This window comes from Athene noctua, chromosome Z (genome assembly GCF_965140245.1).
Source record: "Athene noctua chromosome Z, bAthNoc1.hap1.1, whole genome shotgun sequence".
NCBI lineage: Eukaryota > Metazoa > Chordata > Aves > Strigiformes > Strigidae > Athene > Athene noctua.
The window spans coordinates 30,957,508-30,976,456 of NC_134077.1; the positions used below are offsets into that span (position 1 = coordinate 30,957,508).

Genomic DNA, 18,949 nt, shown 5'->3' on the forward strand with positions numbered 1-18,949 from the left:
CTTTACCTTGAAGAAGTGAATGGAAAAGATTGGAGCTGGTTTAAAATGAATGATCTCTTAAGCGGTTGCAAATGGTGCTGATTTGTTCTGAACAATATTGATGCTATCTTCTCTTCCTGGAACAAGGACAGATCCTATCTAGAGTGTTGTTGCTTGGGGGGTGGTGGTGGTGGGGGGGGGTGGTGGTGGGGGAGAGGCAGTAGAAGAAATATTCCTTTGCTGGAAAAAATGGAATAACAGTCTTACAACACTGCCTAGCCAAGTACATTTATTCCCAGTGAAGTGACTACACTTGTACCTTGGTCACGTGCCAAGACTGATGATGTGCTTTATAGATGCAGAAAATTATGTTAATAAAACTAGAAATTATAGTGCTACTATCCACAAGCAGAAGTTTTTCCATGACAGTATTGTTTACTTAAAAACTAAGCATTATAACGTTGATGCTAACTTGTGCAGATTTTAAACCAAATCTAGCCAATCAGTGTTTCTGCTTACTTGTCAGTTGCAGATAACTAAATATTTGCTTGTGAAGCTAAACTGCTGTCTGCCAAATGTTCTCATTTTTGGTTTTGTTTTGTTTTGTTTTTTTTCTCAGTAGATAGATGTATTCCCAGTTTCTACTTTTATTCTTTTACACCCTCTTAGAGCTAGGAGTAGAAATGTCGGTTGTTACAATTTTTAGTGAAAAAACAAGAGATGGTATTTGGCCATACATTCTTTCAATAATCCCTGTCAACAGACTGTATTATATGTAACAGCTGTTCATGGTGGGCCCAATAGTCATTACTAGAGGAGAGTTCAAGAGTGCAGTACATGCTATCAGTGGAGGTGGAGGAGCTGGGGAAACTGGAAATGAAGATTATAGCTTAATGGTGAGAGCTCAGTCCTTGTCTTTGTATGATAAGCATCTTGGACATGCAGTTTCTGTATCTTAAATTACAGTCCCTTTCAGAGGTCATCTAAGTGATATGGTTGCATAATTTCTGTTGTGAAGACTAGAGGCTAGGAATCAGAATTGGATATTTGCTAATAGTTACCAGAGATAGGAACCATTTGGTTTTGGCTTTTGTCACCTTGAATAGATATGTAGTTGGTGTGAAGCAAAAATTAAGCTACTGTTGAGTAGCTTAACTTATGTTACAAATCAGTCAATACCTAAGTGTATCTCTTATCTCATTCCCATCACCACGTCCTATCTGATCATCCTTAGCTGTTAAAATTCATAGCTGTCATGTCTAGCTCACTACACCATTTTATAGCTCTATGAATGACTTCTTGTTCAGTGAAGTTTGAGTAGAATATATAAAAATAAAATATGTTTTTAAGAGTTTCAGTAGGCTCATAATTTTTAATCTTTTTGGTTTTCCATTACCTTTGAAACCTTGAGGTCATTGCCCCAATTTTTCATTTGAGGCTGATTTTTGAATCATTCAGCTTCTTCATATGTTGAACAAGAGGCGCTAGATTGTTTCTCTCAGCTGCAAACATTTCCTGTTATCCAACTCCAAATTTTCCTACTGTTGTCACCCATGTCCATGTATTCTGGTGTTTTTCCAGACAACAAGGCTGCTTTTTGGCTCCTTCATTTCCTCTCCATGTGTCCTTAATTAACAGTGACACCCACAGAAGTAGCTAGAGTCCTTCAGGCAGAGCACTGAAAATCTTGGGCTTTAAGAAAGTCACATGTCATGGAGCAGGGGAGTCTGAATAGTTGTCTGGAAAGTAGAGTCCTGGATGGAAAGTAGCAGAAGTGCAAATGAAAAGTTTTTCTGTTTGTTTTAGTAATTTATAGTGTGGAGTCAAACCCAAGAGATAGATTTAAACTTTAGCAGTAGGAGGTAGGACATCTGTGGTCTGGTTTCAAACTGTAGTAGCAAGTCATTGTGGCCAGATGACATCCAAAAAGTTAAAAATATTATTGCAATATTTTTGCATGTGGTGAAGGAAAAGCACTGGTTTAAAAAACTAACCTTACCATCTGTAATACTTCAGCTTGGAGGGCATTGGTTATAAATTTCTGTATGTTCATTAAAGGTCTGATTTTTTCTTTCTCTCTCCAGCATTTTGTGCGGCTATTTCTACCAATACAGAGTGAGAGTAAAATATAGGTAAATCAAAATGGAGGACTTCTAAATCCACTTTTTACAATGTAGTAAATTACACAGGGCAGAAGTTCACCCACCCCCTGTCCTCATCTGTGCTGTCTTTTAAACATACAATTTAAACTTGCACAAATCATAGAGGTCAGTGTTGCTCCAGTGAGTGGAGGACAATGAGGCATGCCTGTTCATCTGTCTGGTAAACAACTCTGGAAAAAATAGCAGTTGAGAGAGGAGATGATGCATGCTTTCAGAGACAACATACACAGTAGTCCTGGCTGCTACTGGTTCTGGTTTTGGTAAAAATAGATAATTACAGTAGGTGATACTGGATCACAGAGCTCTTCTGGAAGACTAATGGCTAGGTATCTGATTTGGAATATGAAAGAACTATATTTAGAATAAAAAGTTCAAGATATTTCTTGCATTTTTCTCTGGTTGTATTCAGTATATTTCCATAAATAGTGTGATTTTTTTTTTTCCTGAATTGCCTTATTTGATGCAGGAGGATGAAAACTCAGAAAAGAACTAGTGAAGGAAAAATAGCTGAGGAAATCATGCTGTCCATTTTAGATTGTGAAGAGTGATCTACGTTTTTCAAGTGATGAAGTTTTTAAAAATTTTCATTGATGTTAGTGTTCCCCATCCAGAAATTTGTGACTTTTACATGTCCCTAATGGCTTATAGATACTTAGCTGAATGACAATTAGTAAGAGAGCTGTGTTGATCTGTTTGTGTTCTTTTTGACGTATCAGTCAATAGTAATAAAAAACCTGTAGGATCAATTTCAAAACCTCTTAGCAACCACATAAAAAATAACAACTGTATTGATTTCGCTGATAATTGTCCTGGAAGAATGGTAGGAGCTTAATGGTATGAATGTAATGAAATGCATTTATCAATAGACTATGTGTTGGATATACTGTGTTAGAAGCCTACAGTAAGATGCTGTCAGTGGCGCGTCTAGATGTGAACTTTCATGAGCTCTTTCACAGATTGATGAAAATGCAGAAATAATGAAAATAGGAGAGAAAACAAGAATTGCAGAATCCCTGTACAAAAGGCAGACATTTGAAAGGAAATGCAAGGGTAATGTCTTCTTCATTAATCTAGCAAGTTCCTTCACAGGACATGAAATGTAGTCTGTCATACATATGTTCTAGATTTTATAGAAGAGACTTTGTGAGAAATATTTTCAGAGCCTGCTGAGATATAGTGAGGATTATGGCAATTTCCCATAAGAACATGTGTTTACCAGCTCCAGCTTCCTTTTGAACCACTGTAAAAAATTGCTTTCATGAATAGTGTTTTGTTTTGTTTTTTCTTCTGTTTGAACAGGCAGAACAAACAGGATATCTTGGACGTAATGAGCAGCATAATGAAATGAGAAGTACATCCTAATTGCAGCTTGTTTATATCATGTTTACAGAAACAGTTATTTTGATAGGTATTTTTGTTTCTACACACCCTAAAAAGTCTTTAAACAGTATTGCCCCTTTTTCTTCTTTTCTCTGATAAATACTTAAATATATAAGAAGGTTACTAAAATGAAAAAATATTGAAACCATGCCAACCTGTAAAAACATATAAAATGCAAAATCAGTCTTCATCTCTGCCTTGGATTTAGTTCTCATTGTTGGATATCCTGCATTGCTAGTATTATGACAACCAGTGTTTGAAATGTAAACATTTGCTTTTATTTAGTTTCACACGAATTTATAGGCTAGCATAATAGAAAATAAATGCTTAGAGAAAGAAGTAATTGTTAACATAACAGCCACCAGTACTAACTAGTCCATACATCTCTTCAGAGATCTGCGTGGAAGAATCCCATGGGTTACAGGGATTAAGGGACAAGAGCCTCTTTCCTGTGAACAGAAGCTTAGAGAACTAGGAATGTTGAGCCTGGAGAAGTCTCTGGAGAAACTTACCCATGTGTATAAATGCCTGATGGAATAGAGTGAAGTAGAGGTAGCAAGACTTTTCTCCGTGGTGCCCACTGACAGACAAGTGGCAAAGGGCACAAAGTGAAAGATGTGAAATTCCATCTGAACACAAGAAAACACTTTTTTTACTGTGAGGCTGGCCAAACACTGGCACAGGTTGCCCAGAGACATTGTGGAGATACTCAGAATCTGACTGGACACAGTCCTGCTCTTAACCTGCTCTAGCTGACCCTGCATGAGCAGAGAGGTTGGACTAAGTGATCCTGGAAGAGATGGACCCAGTCTAAGATTCTGTGCTTTAACCTCAGTAACCTGTGCTATTTTGGGGGTTAATGTTAATCTATCTATGAGTTATTTCTGAGGATATATAAAGCTGTTAAAAAATGTCTTTGCTCATGTTTTCAGTTTTTGCTTTGAGAAAATGGATTTTCCTTTGAGAACATGAATTTTCCTTTTCTGAAAATTGTTTTTTGTTAATGGAAAATATTTTTTAAAATCAGTCTTTGCTGTTAAAATTTCTGCTTATAAGTGCACTGTTTGCCTCAAGCGTCCATTTTTTTGAAACCATTAGAACATTTAAGATGAGAAAATCAAGTATATTTCATGGGGAAGATGCTGATCCTTTTTGTGAGTGGAAAAAGTGGCCCTTTCATACTGGAGCGATACCAGTAGAGCACCATACTTTTACGTAGCTTGGCAACTATTTCGTATACCTCTAGATGACTGTTTTTTAAATTTCCAAGTAGATAATTTCAAAGGGACGTTAGTATTTCTCCAGTTACAGAGATTTGAGTAGTATTATTCCCTACATTAAGCAGAAACACTTTGTCATTTTAGAGTCAGGCTGTCACAAGATGTTTAGTGGGAAGACTAAACAAATTTGTTTTTGAGAACTAGCCGTAACTGAAGATAATGTGAGGTTAAATACATAGTCATAGAACAGTTTAAAGGAAGAAGTAGAAGCTTTTTATCATTTAAAGACCCTTTTTAAACAAATGAAGGGAGCAGTGATCATGTCCATTTAGGGTCAGCAGCTGTCAGGCAGTAGTACTCCACAGCTTAGGTAAGTAGATGAAAGTAGCAGTAGAAGTAAGTGGAGCTACAGGATGTTTTCCACACTTGACTAGTTTAATGCCCTTTAACAAAAAGTGGCTGAGAAGAATGAGCAGTGCATTGTTTCATTTTATCTTCCCTCACAGGTAAAATCTCTTTTATATGGAAAATTACTAAATAAGGAATGAGCTTATAGCAATTAATGTCTGTGGTAATAAAGTCTGTGGTCCCTGTGTGCAAGAAGTAATACAAGATGTCACAGTGGAGAGGAAAGGATGCTTCTGCAGTGCACTCAGTCAGTTGAAACTGTTCCTCTGTGCATGGTACTTGAATTAAAGCATTGCTTTTCTTACTGGCATGAGTTGTCAAGTGGGTAAGTGGCAGACCCAGACCAGGTTCCACTTCTAATGCAAAAGTTAAGATGTTAGAAGTTGGAGTAAACCCCACCACCTGCTTTTCTTGCAAGATGGCAACTGTATGTTCCACTCCAAATAACACACAGGGTGTCCAGTACAGCAACTATCCTCTGCCTCTGTTGCCACTAGATCACTAAAAATTGTGGCATTATAGAATTAAGTTATGGTAATGGAACAGCATGTATTCTTACTGTGTGTTCTAGTGAAGTTTCTGTCCAGTCTTTCCCTCCATTTATGTACATATGTCATTTACAGATGAAAGTTGTTTGGTCTGGTTTTGATCTGTGTGTTGGTGAGTCTTAAAGCCCATAGAAAGTGTTAGCTGGTGTGAAATAAGTGAAACAGTTGTCATACAAGCTGGAGTACAGTGAAGTAAGCATATTAATTTTGCATGACTGAAGGGTATTTCATATTAAGAGCAAATAGCCTTGTAGTAGTTCAGAAGGAATAAAAACATAAATAATAAATACAGCCAATGAAATATCTTTTACAACAGATCAGTTGACCTCTTATTTGTTTTGATCTTGTCATTAAAGTTAAGCAGACAGTTCATTAGCTTGTATACAGTGCTTGAATCATGTATGCTGTTTCAGTTCTAAAATAACAGCTATTAATTTCCAACTCCAAAGGTTTCTCCTTCAATTTTTTTTCAACTAATTGAAACAAACAAGTTTATTTTTCTAGGCCTCACTCCAGAATGCTCAAGTACATATATTCCGGCTGAATGCTTGGAGTCCAGTTTTCTTTATGCTTGACTCTTAAAGGACCTATAAAACTGTGGGTTGTAAAGGATGATTTTATTATGAGAAATCTGGAGTAGTTTGTAGTGAGCTGATGTCTTTCAAGTTGTGTTACAGTAAAAACAACTCTTCAGTTATTCAGACCACTCAGTAGCCTGAATATTGATGTCTTTTTGTAAGGTTGCTGTTTTCTTTTGGGAGTGAATAAGTAGAATCACTCTGTTTTGATATTAAATGTAATGGTTATTCATGAGAGCATTAAATGGAGTAGTGTTTAGAAAAGAAGGAAGTACTTCCTAACAGCCAAAGAGATACTCCTTGCCTTAAGGTGGGTGACGTCTTTGTCACATAGATAGTAATGGCAGAGCTTGTACTTTACTGGAGCTCAGTATCATCCTTGGAGTAACAATTTCCTTTTGCAGTAAGTTATGTGGGATGCTATTCAGTGTGCTAAAAAAACCCCCAACAGATATGAGAAACTATGTCTTAAAAAACTTATTTTATCTCCACTCTGTGCATCCTGACATATATATTACTTACAGACTACATAGTGTCACTCATTGTAATTGTTAAAAATACTTCATGTTAAAATACCTCAAGGTGTGATGAGTTTTCTGTGCAATTCATGGGGGTAGAGATAGACTAGATGAACCATACACTATTACATATCTCCACATGACTTCTTTGAAATCATAGAATCATAGTTTGCGTTGGAAGGGGCCTTTAAAGGTCATCTAGTCCAAACCCCTTCAGTGAACAGGGACATCTTCAACTAGATCAGGTTGCTCAGAGCCCCGTCCAGCCTGACCTTGAATGTTTCCAGGGATGGGGCATCTATCACCTCTGGGCAAACTGTTCCATTGTTTAACCAACCTCATCGTAAAAAATTTCTTCCTTATATCTCATTTAAATCTACCCTCTTCTAGTTTGAAATGGTTACCCCTTGTCCTGTTGCAACCGGCCCTACTAAAAATTCTGTCCCCATCTTTCTTGTAAGCCCTCTTTAAGTATTGAAAGGTTGCAATAACATCTCCCCAGAGCCTTCTCTTCTCATCCAGACTGAACAAGCCCAACTCTTAGTCATTCTTCATTCATGTAAGAGGTGTTCCATCCCTCTGATCATCTTTGTGGCCATCCTCTGGACCTGCTCTAACAGGTCCATGTCTTTCTCGTACTGAAGACCCCAGAGCTGGACACAGTACTCAGTGTGGGGGTCTCACCAGAGCAGAGTAGAGGGACAGAATCACCTCCCTCCACTTTCTGACCATGCTTTTCTTGATGCAGTCCAGGCTACCGTTGGCCTTTTGGGCTGCAAGCGCCCATTGCTGTCTCACCTACCTTAAGACTCCATAAGATTGCTTTATTCCAAGCAATCATCCAAGCAATATGGATGAATATGTGATCTTGAGTTCTAGGTAGATGTCTAGGAGGAGTTCGATTATGTTTAGCCAGAAATAAATAAATTTATTCTTACCTAAATTCGGTGCTGAATGTACATTGACTTAATTAGAAACAGAACTGGGCTCAGTATTTGTGCCTTGTCAGGGCTGCAGGTGGATTGTTTCTGAAGTTAAATTTTTAAAATAGCACCTTTTGGTCTTGGAAAATTGTTGCACTTTGCTGCATTCCTTCTTCCTGTCCTGTCAGTGTAACTTGTGCACTGATGGTACTTGCATGGTGATTAAAAGCAGTGCTTTTATTTTGACTTGCTTTGGAAGTATCATACTATTATAAATTGTTGCTGTGAACTTTTAAACTCAAGAAAACTTCTGAATAAATGCGATAAGGAATAAGGTAGTCCTTGTTTTAGAATTCATTTCTTCACTCAAATCACATAATTTTGAAGACTTACTATTAACTTTTCTCTTTTTTTAACAATAAATTATTTAAAATTCATCTTTACTCTTTAAAATCTCCCTCTGCTTCTATTGAGCCTTCCCTTTATATTTTTATATTTTAAATTTGACTGGATAATTTCCTTTGCATAATAGATTTTTCTTGGCTTAGAAGGAAGAAAAGTAAAACAAACTAGTACAGGAGAGGTGCTCAGTCAGTAATAGACAATCCAGACACTGAGCATGACAAGTAATTGAAAACAATGTTATTTCATGTAATTAGAAAAAAATACTTTGAAAGCCCTAGAAGGCAATAAAAATTGGTTGCACAGTGCTCTTCAAGATGGCATTGTAATATTACAAACACTTATATGACTTAAAAGTGTCAATGTAGTCTAATATGTTAGGTTGTCACATCATTTGAATGCATGAAATGGTATTCTTGCAAAGCTCTATTTGAGCTGCAGTGTTGCTCTTTACATTCTCAAGGTCATGCACTTGAATATTTATTGGTTATATCCATGTAATTTTCTCCCTAGAAATAATGAAGAGGATGTAAATATGAATGAGAAGCTATGTTGTTAGCCCAGACTAGGTTTGCTAGGACTCAGTGGCCAAGCTTTCTTGCCTTCATTCAATGGTCCAGCTCTCATATTCCCTAGTTATGTTCAGTGCTCCTGAACATGCTATAGTTCTTTCCTTATACTCTGTAGTAAATGGGGTTACAAGGCCAAATTAATTTTGGTAGAACTTCACTGTTACAGTGGAATACAAGGATGGAAGCATTGAATTCAAAGTTCTAGATATTTCTTACTGCTGACAGATGATGTGCCTTCCTGAACTGTGATTGTAAGCAGGTGCTGGGCTTTTCACTGCATGCTAAATAGATTTAACATAACGTAACATTAGATGGTTCTGTTTGTTTAAAAGTGAAGAAACTTGGTTTTATGCTCTTGCTATTTCTTAGTGTTAGGGAATAAAACTCAGACGCTTACCAGATTTCAAGCATTGCTTGAAACGCATGCTGCGTACTTAAAGATATGAAGTTTTTCCTTTTCTGTCCATGAATCTTGTTCATCTTGAGCTACTAGAGCCTCTGATGCTTAGGAAAGTGCAGTATGTTTATTTTGTTATATTAGATCTATAATTGTAAAATGTAACATTATCCCCTAATTAAAAAGCAACCATCATAGCATTCTGGCATTTAAAACCTAAATCTTTAATATTAACTGTGCTTAAGGAAGCAGCCTTTTGCCAACCACTACAGAAGTATTTACATCTGATTTACTTTATACTTGATTGAAAGTTTAAGTAAATCCCCAAATATTTTGGTATAGTAGTTCTGAGATGTGGAAAATAAAATCCCATGTGGCATTTAGCAGTATTTCTTAGAGTTACAACTTAAGTAGACATTTAATTGACAGCAGATCTCTTTATTGTTATTTGTTCTTATTTATGTATCCATAAATAAATAAAGTGATGCATTCTCAATTAGTTGTTTTGCTTTGGCTCAATAAAGAACATTTTCTCTGTGCTCCCTCTTGGATTTGTTCTTTCACATACAGCAGTGAGACTGTGTTTTTGCTGAGATACTGGATCAGATTCCTTTCAGAGCTACTGAATTCACTACAACCTTGTTGCAAAGGGGTCACTACAAATCAGTTACGCATTTTTAGTCCACAGTTTTGCATTGAGCAACAGAACAAAGAAACTGAACGTGATGCTTTCTTACTTTCTTCCTGCCATACCAGGCTCTTCATTCACTCAGTTGACAGCAAATGCTCACCTCTGTGGCCTTGTTCTTGCCTGATCTGCATTAGTATGGATAAGGCAGTGGCCATGGGTTTCACAATACAAAGTCGGTGGCAGGACTGACTTTTAAAGCATTCCTACCCTTCCCACTTTGAGTCTGTCTTCATCCTCAAAAGTCACACCAGCCCCTAGGGATTGTTGTTTGTGTGACTTTTTTGAGACTGCATGGTGAGGCAAATCCAAGGCTTGATCTACCTTAAAAAAGAAATCTGTGAACAATGTAAGCATTTCACCTGTAGGTAATGCAGGCTATCAGTCTAAAGTAGAGTTTTAGTGTTTGCAGAAATTGATGGATTTGTTCCCTGTAACTAACAGTTCGTTGCCTTTTTTTTTTTTTTTTTTTTCAACTGGAAATTGCTTTCTTTGCACCTTTTTTTCCTCATTCACCTAATGTTATTGCACATTTGTTAGTAACAGGATTTCAGTTCAGACAACTAGTTCTAGCTGAGGACAGCAGCAGAGAAAATCTGTTTTGGAAGAACAGTAGGGATTGTTGATGTTGTTTGAAAGGAGAAGGATTTTTTTTTTCTTTCGTTTACAACCTAATCATAGTTTAGTATCTGTTCTAGTGCAACATACGAAGCGTGTTTTTATATTGATATTACTATTACCATATTTCAGTGTGATAGTTTTTAGTGGGGTGATTTCTCCTGGTGGAACTGTTTCATGAAACTATAAAAAACACCCTTGAGTACATATGGGTGATGCTTATGCAGTTTTCTTTTAGCTGTGAATTCGGAGAGCAGACAGGATTTCTTTTACCTGTAGAAAATGTGTATGTGTGTGTATGTGTCTCCCTGCCAGCCAAATTGTTGGACAAAAAATGCCATTTTTTCGGTTAAAATTGTGTGGAATATTTAATGACTAGCTTCCAAAATGCAGTTGGGAAAATTGATCAGTTAAATGTCAGACATTTCTGCTGGCAAGCTGGAGGCAGTCATCTGTATTGCTTTGGTGTTGATGCTGATAATATATTATTCATCTCATCACCATTGCTGGCAGTTACAATTTTGCTTGCAGTTATTTTCACCTTGTATTTGACCAGTTGTGCTTATGATCTACTTGTGAATGCTATTCAGACTGTTTATACTTCTGGTGATGTGCTGGATTCAGCCTTTGCAAGAGTCTCAAAATAGTCACTACTGTCCTTACCGTATGGTTTGCATTATACATGATGTAGTCCTACTATGTTAAATTGTATCAAAAAAAGTGCACCTCTTGAATATGACTCCAATTACAGTCATGGGAAATCTTATCTGGTCATAGTATTTGTCCTGAGTTGCTGTCCAGTTTTAGCTCATTGAGAAAAAAATGAAAATCTTAGAGCGAACAGAATTCATGAGTCTCTTGCCCTTTCTTTACATATAACTGAACACTGTCTTCAGAAAGATAAGTTCTCCATAGATAAAGTATGTTTGGTTTGGTTACCAGCTTTTTCTTCAGCCTTTGTATATTTCATACTCTTTGTTTCTTGAGAAGACAGACGGTCATATTTTGGGGAAGTAATGTTGCAAGACTGTGGACTGACATGATGAGTTTTGTATATTGCTAGGTGAAATGCAGTCGTTTTGTCAGCCGTAGATGGATGCAGCATTTTTTTTCCTCAGTAGCTTCTTGCAATTTATAACTAAAAAATAAGTTTGAAATGTTGTGATCTTTTTGTTCTAAAATCTGGAGATACGTGGTAATGAGGAACAGTAGTTCTTGTATTAAATCTATGGAGGTTTTTTTACCTGAATAAATCACTTTTAATTCAAAAATAAAAATTTTTGGTCACTTCTTGATTCTGTCTTATTATGTGGCATGTTTAAAGTAGCTTTACTTATCTCTTTCATCAATTTTTAAACATACTGAACGGTTTGGTTTTTTAAATCCATTTAACTGAAACTTAGTGAAGCTTTGTTTTGTTCGTAGGGTATTTGTATGTGATACAGTCCATATATGCCTTTAACCTTTAAATTTTAATTCTCATTCTTACTTGACACATGTATCGCCTTACAGAATGGCACTGGGTAGATTCTATAATCCTGTAATGTGTGTAGGACAGTATGTGTACACTTGGTTTTTATTCTGCCTCTGATTTAATAATTTGGTTTCAGCTGTCGGTTTCTGAGTCACAGTGATAAACTGACAGCTGATCTTTACCTCTGTGGAGGGACTAGAGGGATATTGTGATAGGTTGACCTTGGCTGGCTGGCATATATCTACCCAGCTGCTCTCTTCACTTCCTGAACAGGACAAAGGAGAAAATAAGATTAAAAAGTTCAGGGTTTGAGATCTAGACAGGGAGGTTGCTCACCGGTTACCATCACAGGCAAAAAAGACTTAACTTGAGGAAAATTAATTTAATTTAATGCTGATTAAAAATAGAGTAGAATAGTGAGAAATGAACACAAAATCTAAAACACATTCCCCCAGCCGCTCCCTTTCCAGGTTCAACTTCTTTCATTTGTTTCTGACTCCTCTACATCCTCCTCCCCAAGCTGTGCAGGGGGACGAGGAGTGCAGGTTGCATTCAGTTCATCACACGTCATCTCTGCTGCTCCTTCCTCCTCACGCTCTTCATCTGCTCCAGTGTGGGTCCCTTCCATGGGGTGCAGTCCTTCGGGAAAGGACTGCTCCACCATGAATCCCCTCACAAGGTCACCAGTCCTGCCAGCAAACGTGCTCCAATGTGGCCACAGGTCCTGCCAGGGGCCTGCTCCAGTGCAAGCTTCCACAGGGTCACAGCCTCCTTCAGGCACAGCCACCTGCTCCAGCGTGGGGTCCCCCATGGGCTGCAGGTGGATCTCTGCTCCACCAGTGATCTCCATGGGCTGCAGGGGACAGCCTGCCTCACCATGATCTTCACCACTGGCTCCAGGAGAACCTCTGCTCCAGTGCGTGAAACACCTCGTCCCTCTCCTTCCTCAGTGACCTTGGTGTCTGCAGAGTTGTGTCTCTCACATTTTTTCACTGCTTTCATAGCTGCTGTTGCACAGGAGTCTTTTCCCCTTTGTAAATGTTAACACAGAGGCACTACCACTGTCACTGATGGGCTCAGCTTTGGCCAGCAGTGTGTCTGTCTTGGAGCTGGCTGGCATTAACTCTTATCAGACATGGGGACAGCTTCGAGCATCTTCTCACAGAAACCATCTCTGTAACCCCACTGCTACGAAAACCTTGCCACCCAGTGCAGTTTGTCACAAGTAAACTGTAATGTCACCCAAATGCAACACATTAAAGCCCGAGCCTTAAAAATATATACTGAAATTCTGTGTTTCTGTTAAGAAAGCAAAATCTCTAATGTGGAAAAGAGTCTGTAGGCTTGAATGTGCCACATCTTTTCACAACAGCAAATTCCTTTCATTGCAAGGATTTGTCTGATTTTAGTGTTTCCCTCCAAGAATAAACTTAGCATTGGGGAATTGTGCAAAATGGAAAGCTTCCGGTTAGTTTCACATTATAGCCATTTCTGTTTCCTCATATCAAGTTGGACTGAAGGCTTTATGCTGGTTTTACCTTTTTTGTAGCCATCTCCTTTCCACAGTGAGAGCCAATAATAAGGTCACTGAGGTTGTTCTTACATGCTGCCTTCCTCCCCAGTTTTTCATCCCCAGGAATTACTTCGCATATTGCAAGGAGCAGAAATATCCTAATACATTAAAGAAAACTTTTTTTTTTTTCTTTTTCATTTAAAGAGAAAATGCTCCTGAATAGTCCTTTACCTTCAGTAACTTGGTGCAAAATAAAAATCTGTTTTTCCAGCTCTTTCAGTTTAAAACTGTAGATTTGCCTCTTGGTTCTTCTAATAACTTTTCAAGAATAGGTGTCTTAAGCTTTGTGCTTGGGTGGGGTGTTATGAAGGAGATTAATGAGTGAGGTTTTGTTTGCCAATAAGTGTAACACATAAATAAAAGCATTTTATTCAGACACCTTATCCTAGGACATTCTTAAGTGCATATGAATGTTTCACAAGGTGATTTTATTTAGATCTGTAGAGCTGACTTCATTATTCATAAACATATTTCTTGGCAGTTGTGGTAAGAATAAACTGGGCTTGTATTATTTTTTTCCTTCAGGCATTTCCTTTTGTTATGTACAAGTACTAGAAGGACTTGTTTCCACAATAATACTTAACACTTACATAGTGCCTTACATTATTTAAAAATGCATTATACTTTTCTTTTTCAGCTTCCTTTAAAATAGCTTTCTTTCCCACTTTTATTTCTGATGTACTTGTCTGTAGTGGTAATGCACACCTTCATTCTAGTTAGGATTAAGAAAGGATTGAGGGTTTTATTGTCTTTGATCTTCCGGTCAACTCCAATTTATTAAGAATTACATATTGATTTTTCCAGTCAAATTTCTTGCTTCGTAAGAGAGTTTTTTATTCTTTTCCCTTGCTGTAAGGGAATGGTTAAGGTTTCTGATAATGAGTGCACATTGATATAATTCTGGCTTTACCTTAGCTGCTGTTTCAGGGGAAGGGCTCTTGCAGGCTAGAGGATGATGAATCATCCATCTGTAAAGCACTGACTACATTGTGTGTTAGCCTGCTTGTTATGTGAAGATAAGGTGTGATACAATTTTGTTTTCTGTGCACAGCATGATTCTCAGATCTTTTCTGCCTTCTTGAGGAGAACTATAGTAACAGAAGTTGCAGTGTTCAGGTCAGTAAAGTAATAGTATCCTTAAGAAGATACATCATTAGGCAGCTGTGGTTGCAGGGTCATGAGGGTGCTCAACAGCTTAAGTCTTTACACCTGTATTGAACTTTGGGAAGGACCAAGTGATGCTGAATCAAGTATTTTTGACTTCCAGTTCAAGTACCACTTAGTTATTCTCCCTGAACATTGGAATGGCTTCTTCATGATATGCAGAGTAGAGATGGGAAATAATATTTAGCTTTTAGGATTAAGTTATGAAAGACTTTACTATACAAGTTGTTTTCAATAATCTAGCAACTATATTAAGCCATTTCTGTGTGGTTTTGACTCTTCAGTAGACAACCTATTTCTTTTTTCTTGTTTAGGTCTTTACTACTGTGCTGACTCACCCAAAATGTCCATAGAAGAATAATGGAAGCCCCTGAATACCTTGATTTGGATGAAATAGATTTTAGTGATGATATATCAGTAAGTACAAGTCTTATTTGTTCAAGTTGAGACAATCTTTGATATCTCAATCCTGATATAACAAACAACTATTCTAACAACAACTTCTAACAACAAACTATCGTTAGAAGCCACACTGTTTACCTTATATAGGAATGTTTCAGTAGGTTGAATCTAGAATAAAGTGTTTTGTAAGGGAAAACTGTGATGAGCTTGGAAGAAAATCTTGATTCCTTCAGTTAGTAAAAATGACATGGAAATCAAATTAAGAAATTAGTTTTATTTCTGAGTTGATAACTACTCTATTATTATGAATGAGTTATATGCCCTCTAATGCTAGCCTCAGGCATCAAAATGGTAAGTTTACCTTTTTTTTAATAGAATGTTTTTCAGTTGTAAAAAAATTTCTGCCTCTCTCACTTCTGAATTGCTCCTTTTTCATGTAAATTGTTCCTCTGCCCTTTCCACCAGTAGGCATCTCCAAATACAGTAAGATTTTATGAGTAGGTGTGATGTAGCTACCTGTGACATGGTAGAGTACAGAAAGAGGCTGAATGACTTTCAGGGATTCATAGGCAGCACTGATCCTTAGTGTCACAGCTAAAACAACTGCAGCTGTAATTGCAAGCAAAAATGCTGTTAATCTACATTGTTAGTGGTTCTTATAGTTAACACTATTACAGTATATTCTGTTATTCATAATAATACTCCTACTGCCAGTGTTTCTGCTTTTTGTGTAATAGAGTTGCTAATACATTGAATGTGTGATTACAGTGGACTTGAATACATAAATCTACTATAATAAAATTTATTAATTCAGTTTTCAGATCAGAGAAAGTGTGCCACCATCTCCTGTTTTTCATAATTTTATAGTTTGTTTTTTTGTTGGGTTTTTTGTTTTACAAAAGGTCTGGTTTTCCCTTTAACATTTGGCACTCTTGATTCATTTTGAAACATTCCAGATGCTCTGTTCACAGAGAGATTCCTTCTGGAGAGGACTTTTTTTTAACCTATTGTAACGTTGAATTTTTATTAAAGAGGAATATGGCAAATGCCCAAAGTATTACAGGACAATGAACCAATCTTGAGCAAATACCTTATTCTGGGCAACTTTCTTTTTATTACCGTTATATGCTAGTAGATCATGTCCTGGTATCTGTTTCTGTACTCTGTTTTGTAAAACTGTAAAACATAATAGATGTAACCTCTCCATGTCTCTCCCATTGTGGCTATTGCTGCATACTGGTGGGTTAGGTTACTCACTTTTCCGCTGAACAGCTCTGGCTGCCTGTTTTAATAGGCTGTTCTTTCACTGGATGCTGATCCGTGAATAAAAAATCAGCGCAAATTATAGAGGTAGCAATTTTACTCCCTGCTTTAGCAGGTAAGAGAAGGGATTTGTTGCCAGAATCTGGATTAACAAGAGAATTCATGGTTATTCTAGTCCTCTACTCATATCTCATCATACACAATTTAGAGATACCTGACCTTCACATTTTATCATTAGCCTGCTGTGGAAAGAGCAGCTGCACAGCATCAGTGTTAGCAATTTATATTTTTTCTGTTAGCCCTCTGGTTGTAATCCAGTGCAGAAAAGTACCGACTAAAAATAAAGGCAGCAAGAAGGCTGTTAAAATGATGCACTTACAAACGTACCTGAGTTAGAAAGCCACTGTGTATAGTCCAGACCTTTGTAGAACATTCCAGTCAGAATGACCAAAATGTGATACATGGAAAAAACAGACTGAAATTTGTTTTAAAAGGCAAATAGATATGTAAGTGGGTTTTGGTGGTTTTTTTTTTTTTTTTGGTTTGCGTTGCATTTGTATGTGAGAAAGTAAAATTGTATATTTCTCCAATGTCATAGACTCTTAGAATGGTTTTGGTTGGAAGGGACCTTCAAAGGTCATCTAGTTCTAACCACCCTGCCATGGACAGGGATATCTTTTACTAGATCAAGTTGCTTAAAGCCCTGTTGTGGTGGGTTGACCTTGGCTGGCCATAGTTACCCACCAAGCTGCTCTATTGCTCCCCCTCCATCAACAAGATGGGAAGAAAAATACAACAAAAAGCTTGTGGGTCAAGGACAGAGAGATCACTCAGCAATTACTGCCATTGGCAAAAAAAGACTTGACTTGGGGATATTAATTTAATTCATTGCCAATCAATCAGCATACGATAATGAGAAACAAATCTAAAGACACCTTCCCCTCACCCCTCCCTTCTTCCCAGGCTCAACTTCACTCCTGACTTCTATACCTCCCCGCCCCCATAAGCGCAGGGGGACAGGGGGAATGTGGGTTGCATTCAATTCGTCACTTGTCTCTGCTGCTCCATCCTCCTCACACTCTTCTTCTGCTCCACCTTGAGTTCCTACCCACAGGAGACAGTCCTCCATGAACTTCTCCAAAGTGGGTCCTTCCCATGGGCTGCAGTTCTTCATGGACTGCTCCAGCATGGGTCCCTTTCCTGGTGTGCAGTCCAGGAACAGATTGCTCCAGTGGGGATACCCCATGAGGTCACAAGTCCTGCCAGCAAACCTGCTCCAGCATGGGCTTCTCTCTGACCAGGTCCACAGGTCCTGCCAGGAGCATCTCCTCCCCCTCCTTCTTCACGGACCTTGGTGTCTGCACAGTTGTTTCTCTCACATTTTGTAACTCCTCTCTCCCAGCTGATGTTGTGCGCTGTTTTTTACCCTTTCTTAAATGTTATCTCAGAGGTGCTACCAACAGCACTGATGGGCTCAGCCCAGCAGTGGATCCGTCTTGGAGCCAGCTGAAACTGGCTCTGTTCCATATGGGGGCAGTCTCTGGTGTCTTCTCACAGAAGCCACCCCTTTGCAGCACCCCCTGCTAGTTTGCCACATAAATCCAATACAGCCATCAATGATGGGCATCCACAGCTTTTCTGGGAAACTTATTCCAGTGTCTCATCACCCTCATTTAAAAAATTTCTTCCTTATATTCAATCTAAATTGTCCCTCTTTCAGTTGCTCCTTGTCCTGTTACTACAGGCCCTGGTAAAAATTAGCTATATTTCTTATAGGCTCTCTTTATATATTGAAAGTCCACAAGAAGGTCTCCCTTCAGTTTTCTCCAGGCTGTACAACCTCATCTCTCTCAGCCATTCTTCACAGGAGAGGTATTCTAGCCCTCTGACCATTTTCATGGCCATCCTCTGGTCCCACTCAACAGGTCCATGTCTGTCTTGTACTGGGGTCCCCAGAGCTGGCTGCAGTAATCCAGGTGAGGTCTCTTGAGAGCAGAATAGAAGGAGAGAATCACCTCCCTCAACCCTGCCGGCCACCCTTCGTTTTGTGCAGCCCAGGATACAGTTAGCTTTTTGGTCTGCCAACTTACGCCAAATTTTTCATCCACCAATATCCCCAAATCCTTCTCAGCAGTGCTGCTCTCAGTCCCCCAGTCTATTTATACTGGTGGTTACCATGACCCAGATGCAGGACCTTGCACTTTGCGTTGTTGAATTTCATGAGGTTTTCATGGGCCCACTCCTCGAGCCCGTTAAGGGCCCTCTGGATGGCATCCCTTCCCTCAAGCAAATCAACTGCACTAGTTGGCTTGGCATCATGTGAAAACTTTCTGAGGGTGCACTCAATCCCACTGTCTTACGTAATTGATGAAGATGTTAAATAGTGTTGGTTCCAGAATGCACCCTTGAAGGATGCCACTCATTACTGGTTTCCACCTGGAGATGAGCCATTAACTGTAACTCATTGGACTTGGCCAATTCCAATTCCTTATCTATCCATCAAACCCATATCTCCAAACTAGAGGCAAGGATGTTGTATAGGACTGTTCCAAAGGCCTTACGGAAGTTGAGGTAGATGACATCTGCAGTTTTTGTCACTCCATCATAGAAGGCCGCTAGATTAGTTAGGCACGATTTGCCCTTTGAAGCCATGTTGGCTGCCTCTAATCATCTCCCTGTC

The 18,949-nt window shown here is 38.4% G+C and overlaps 1 protein-coding gene across 6 annotated transcripts in view; it reads left to right on the forward strand.

Annotated features, from left to right (window-relative positions):
* The window catches only part of SNCAIP (synuclein alpha interacting protein), a 92,711-nt gene that overhangs the window by 19,430 nt on the left and 54,332 nt on the right, over positions 1–18,949 (forward strand). For all 6 annotated transcript variants that reach the window (XM_074932247.1, XM_074932245.1, XM_074932250.1 and 3 more), the window contains one exon: positions 14,919–15,021. In XM_074932247.1, the coding sequence (XP_074788348.1) occupies positions 14,965–15,021 (57 nt within the window). In that variant the 5' untranslated portion in view covers positions 14,919–14,964. The remainder of the gene's footprint in view (positions 1–14,918; positions 15,022–18,949) is intronic.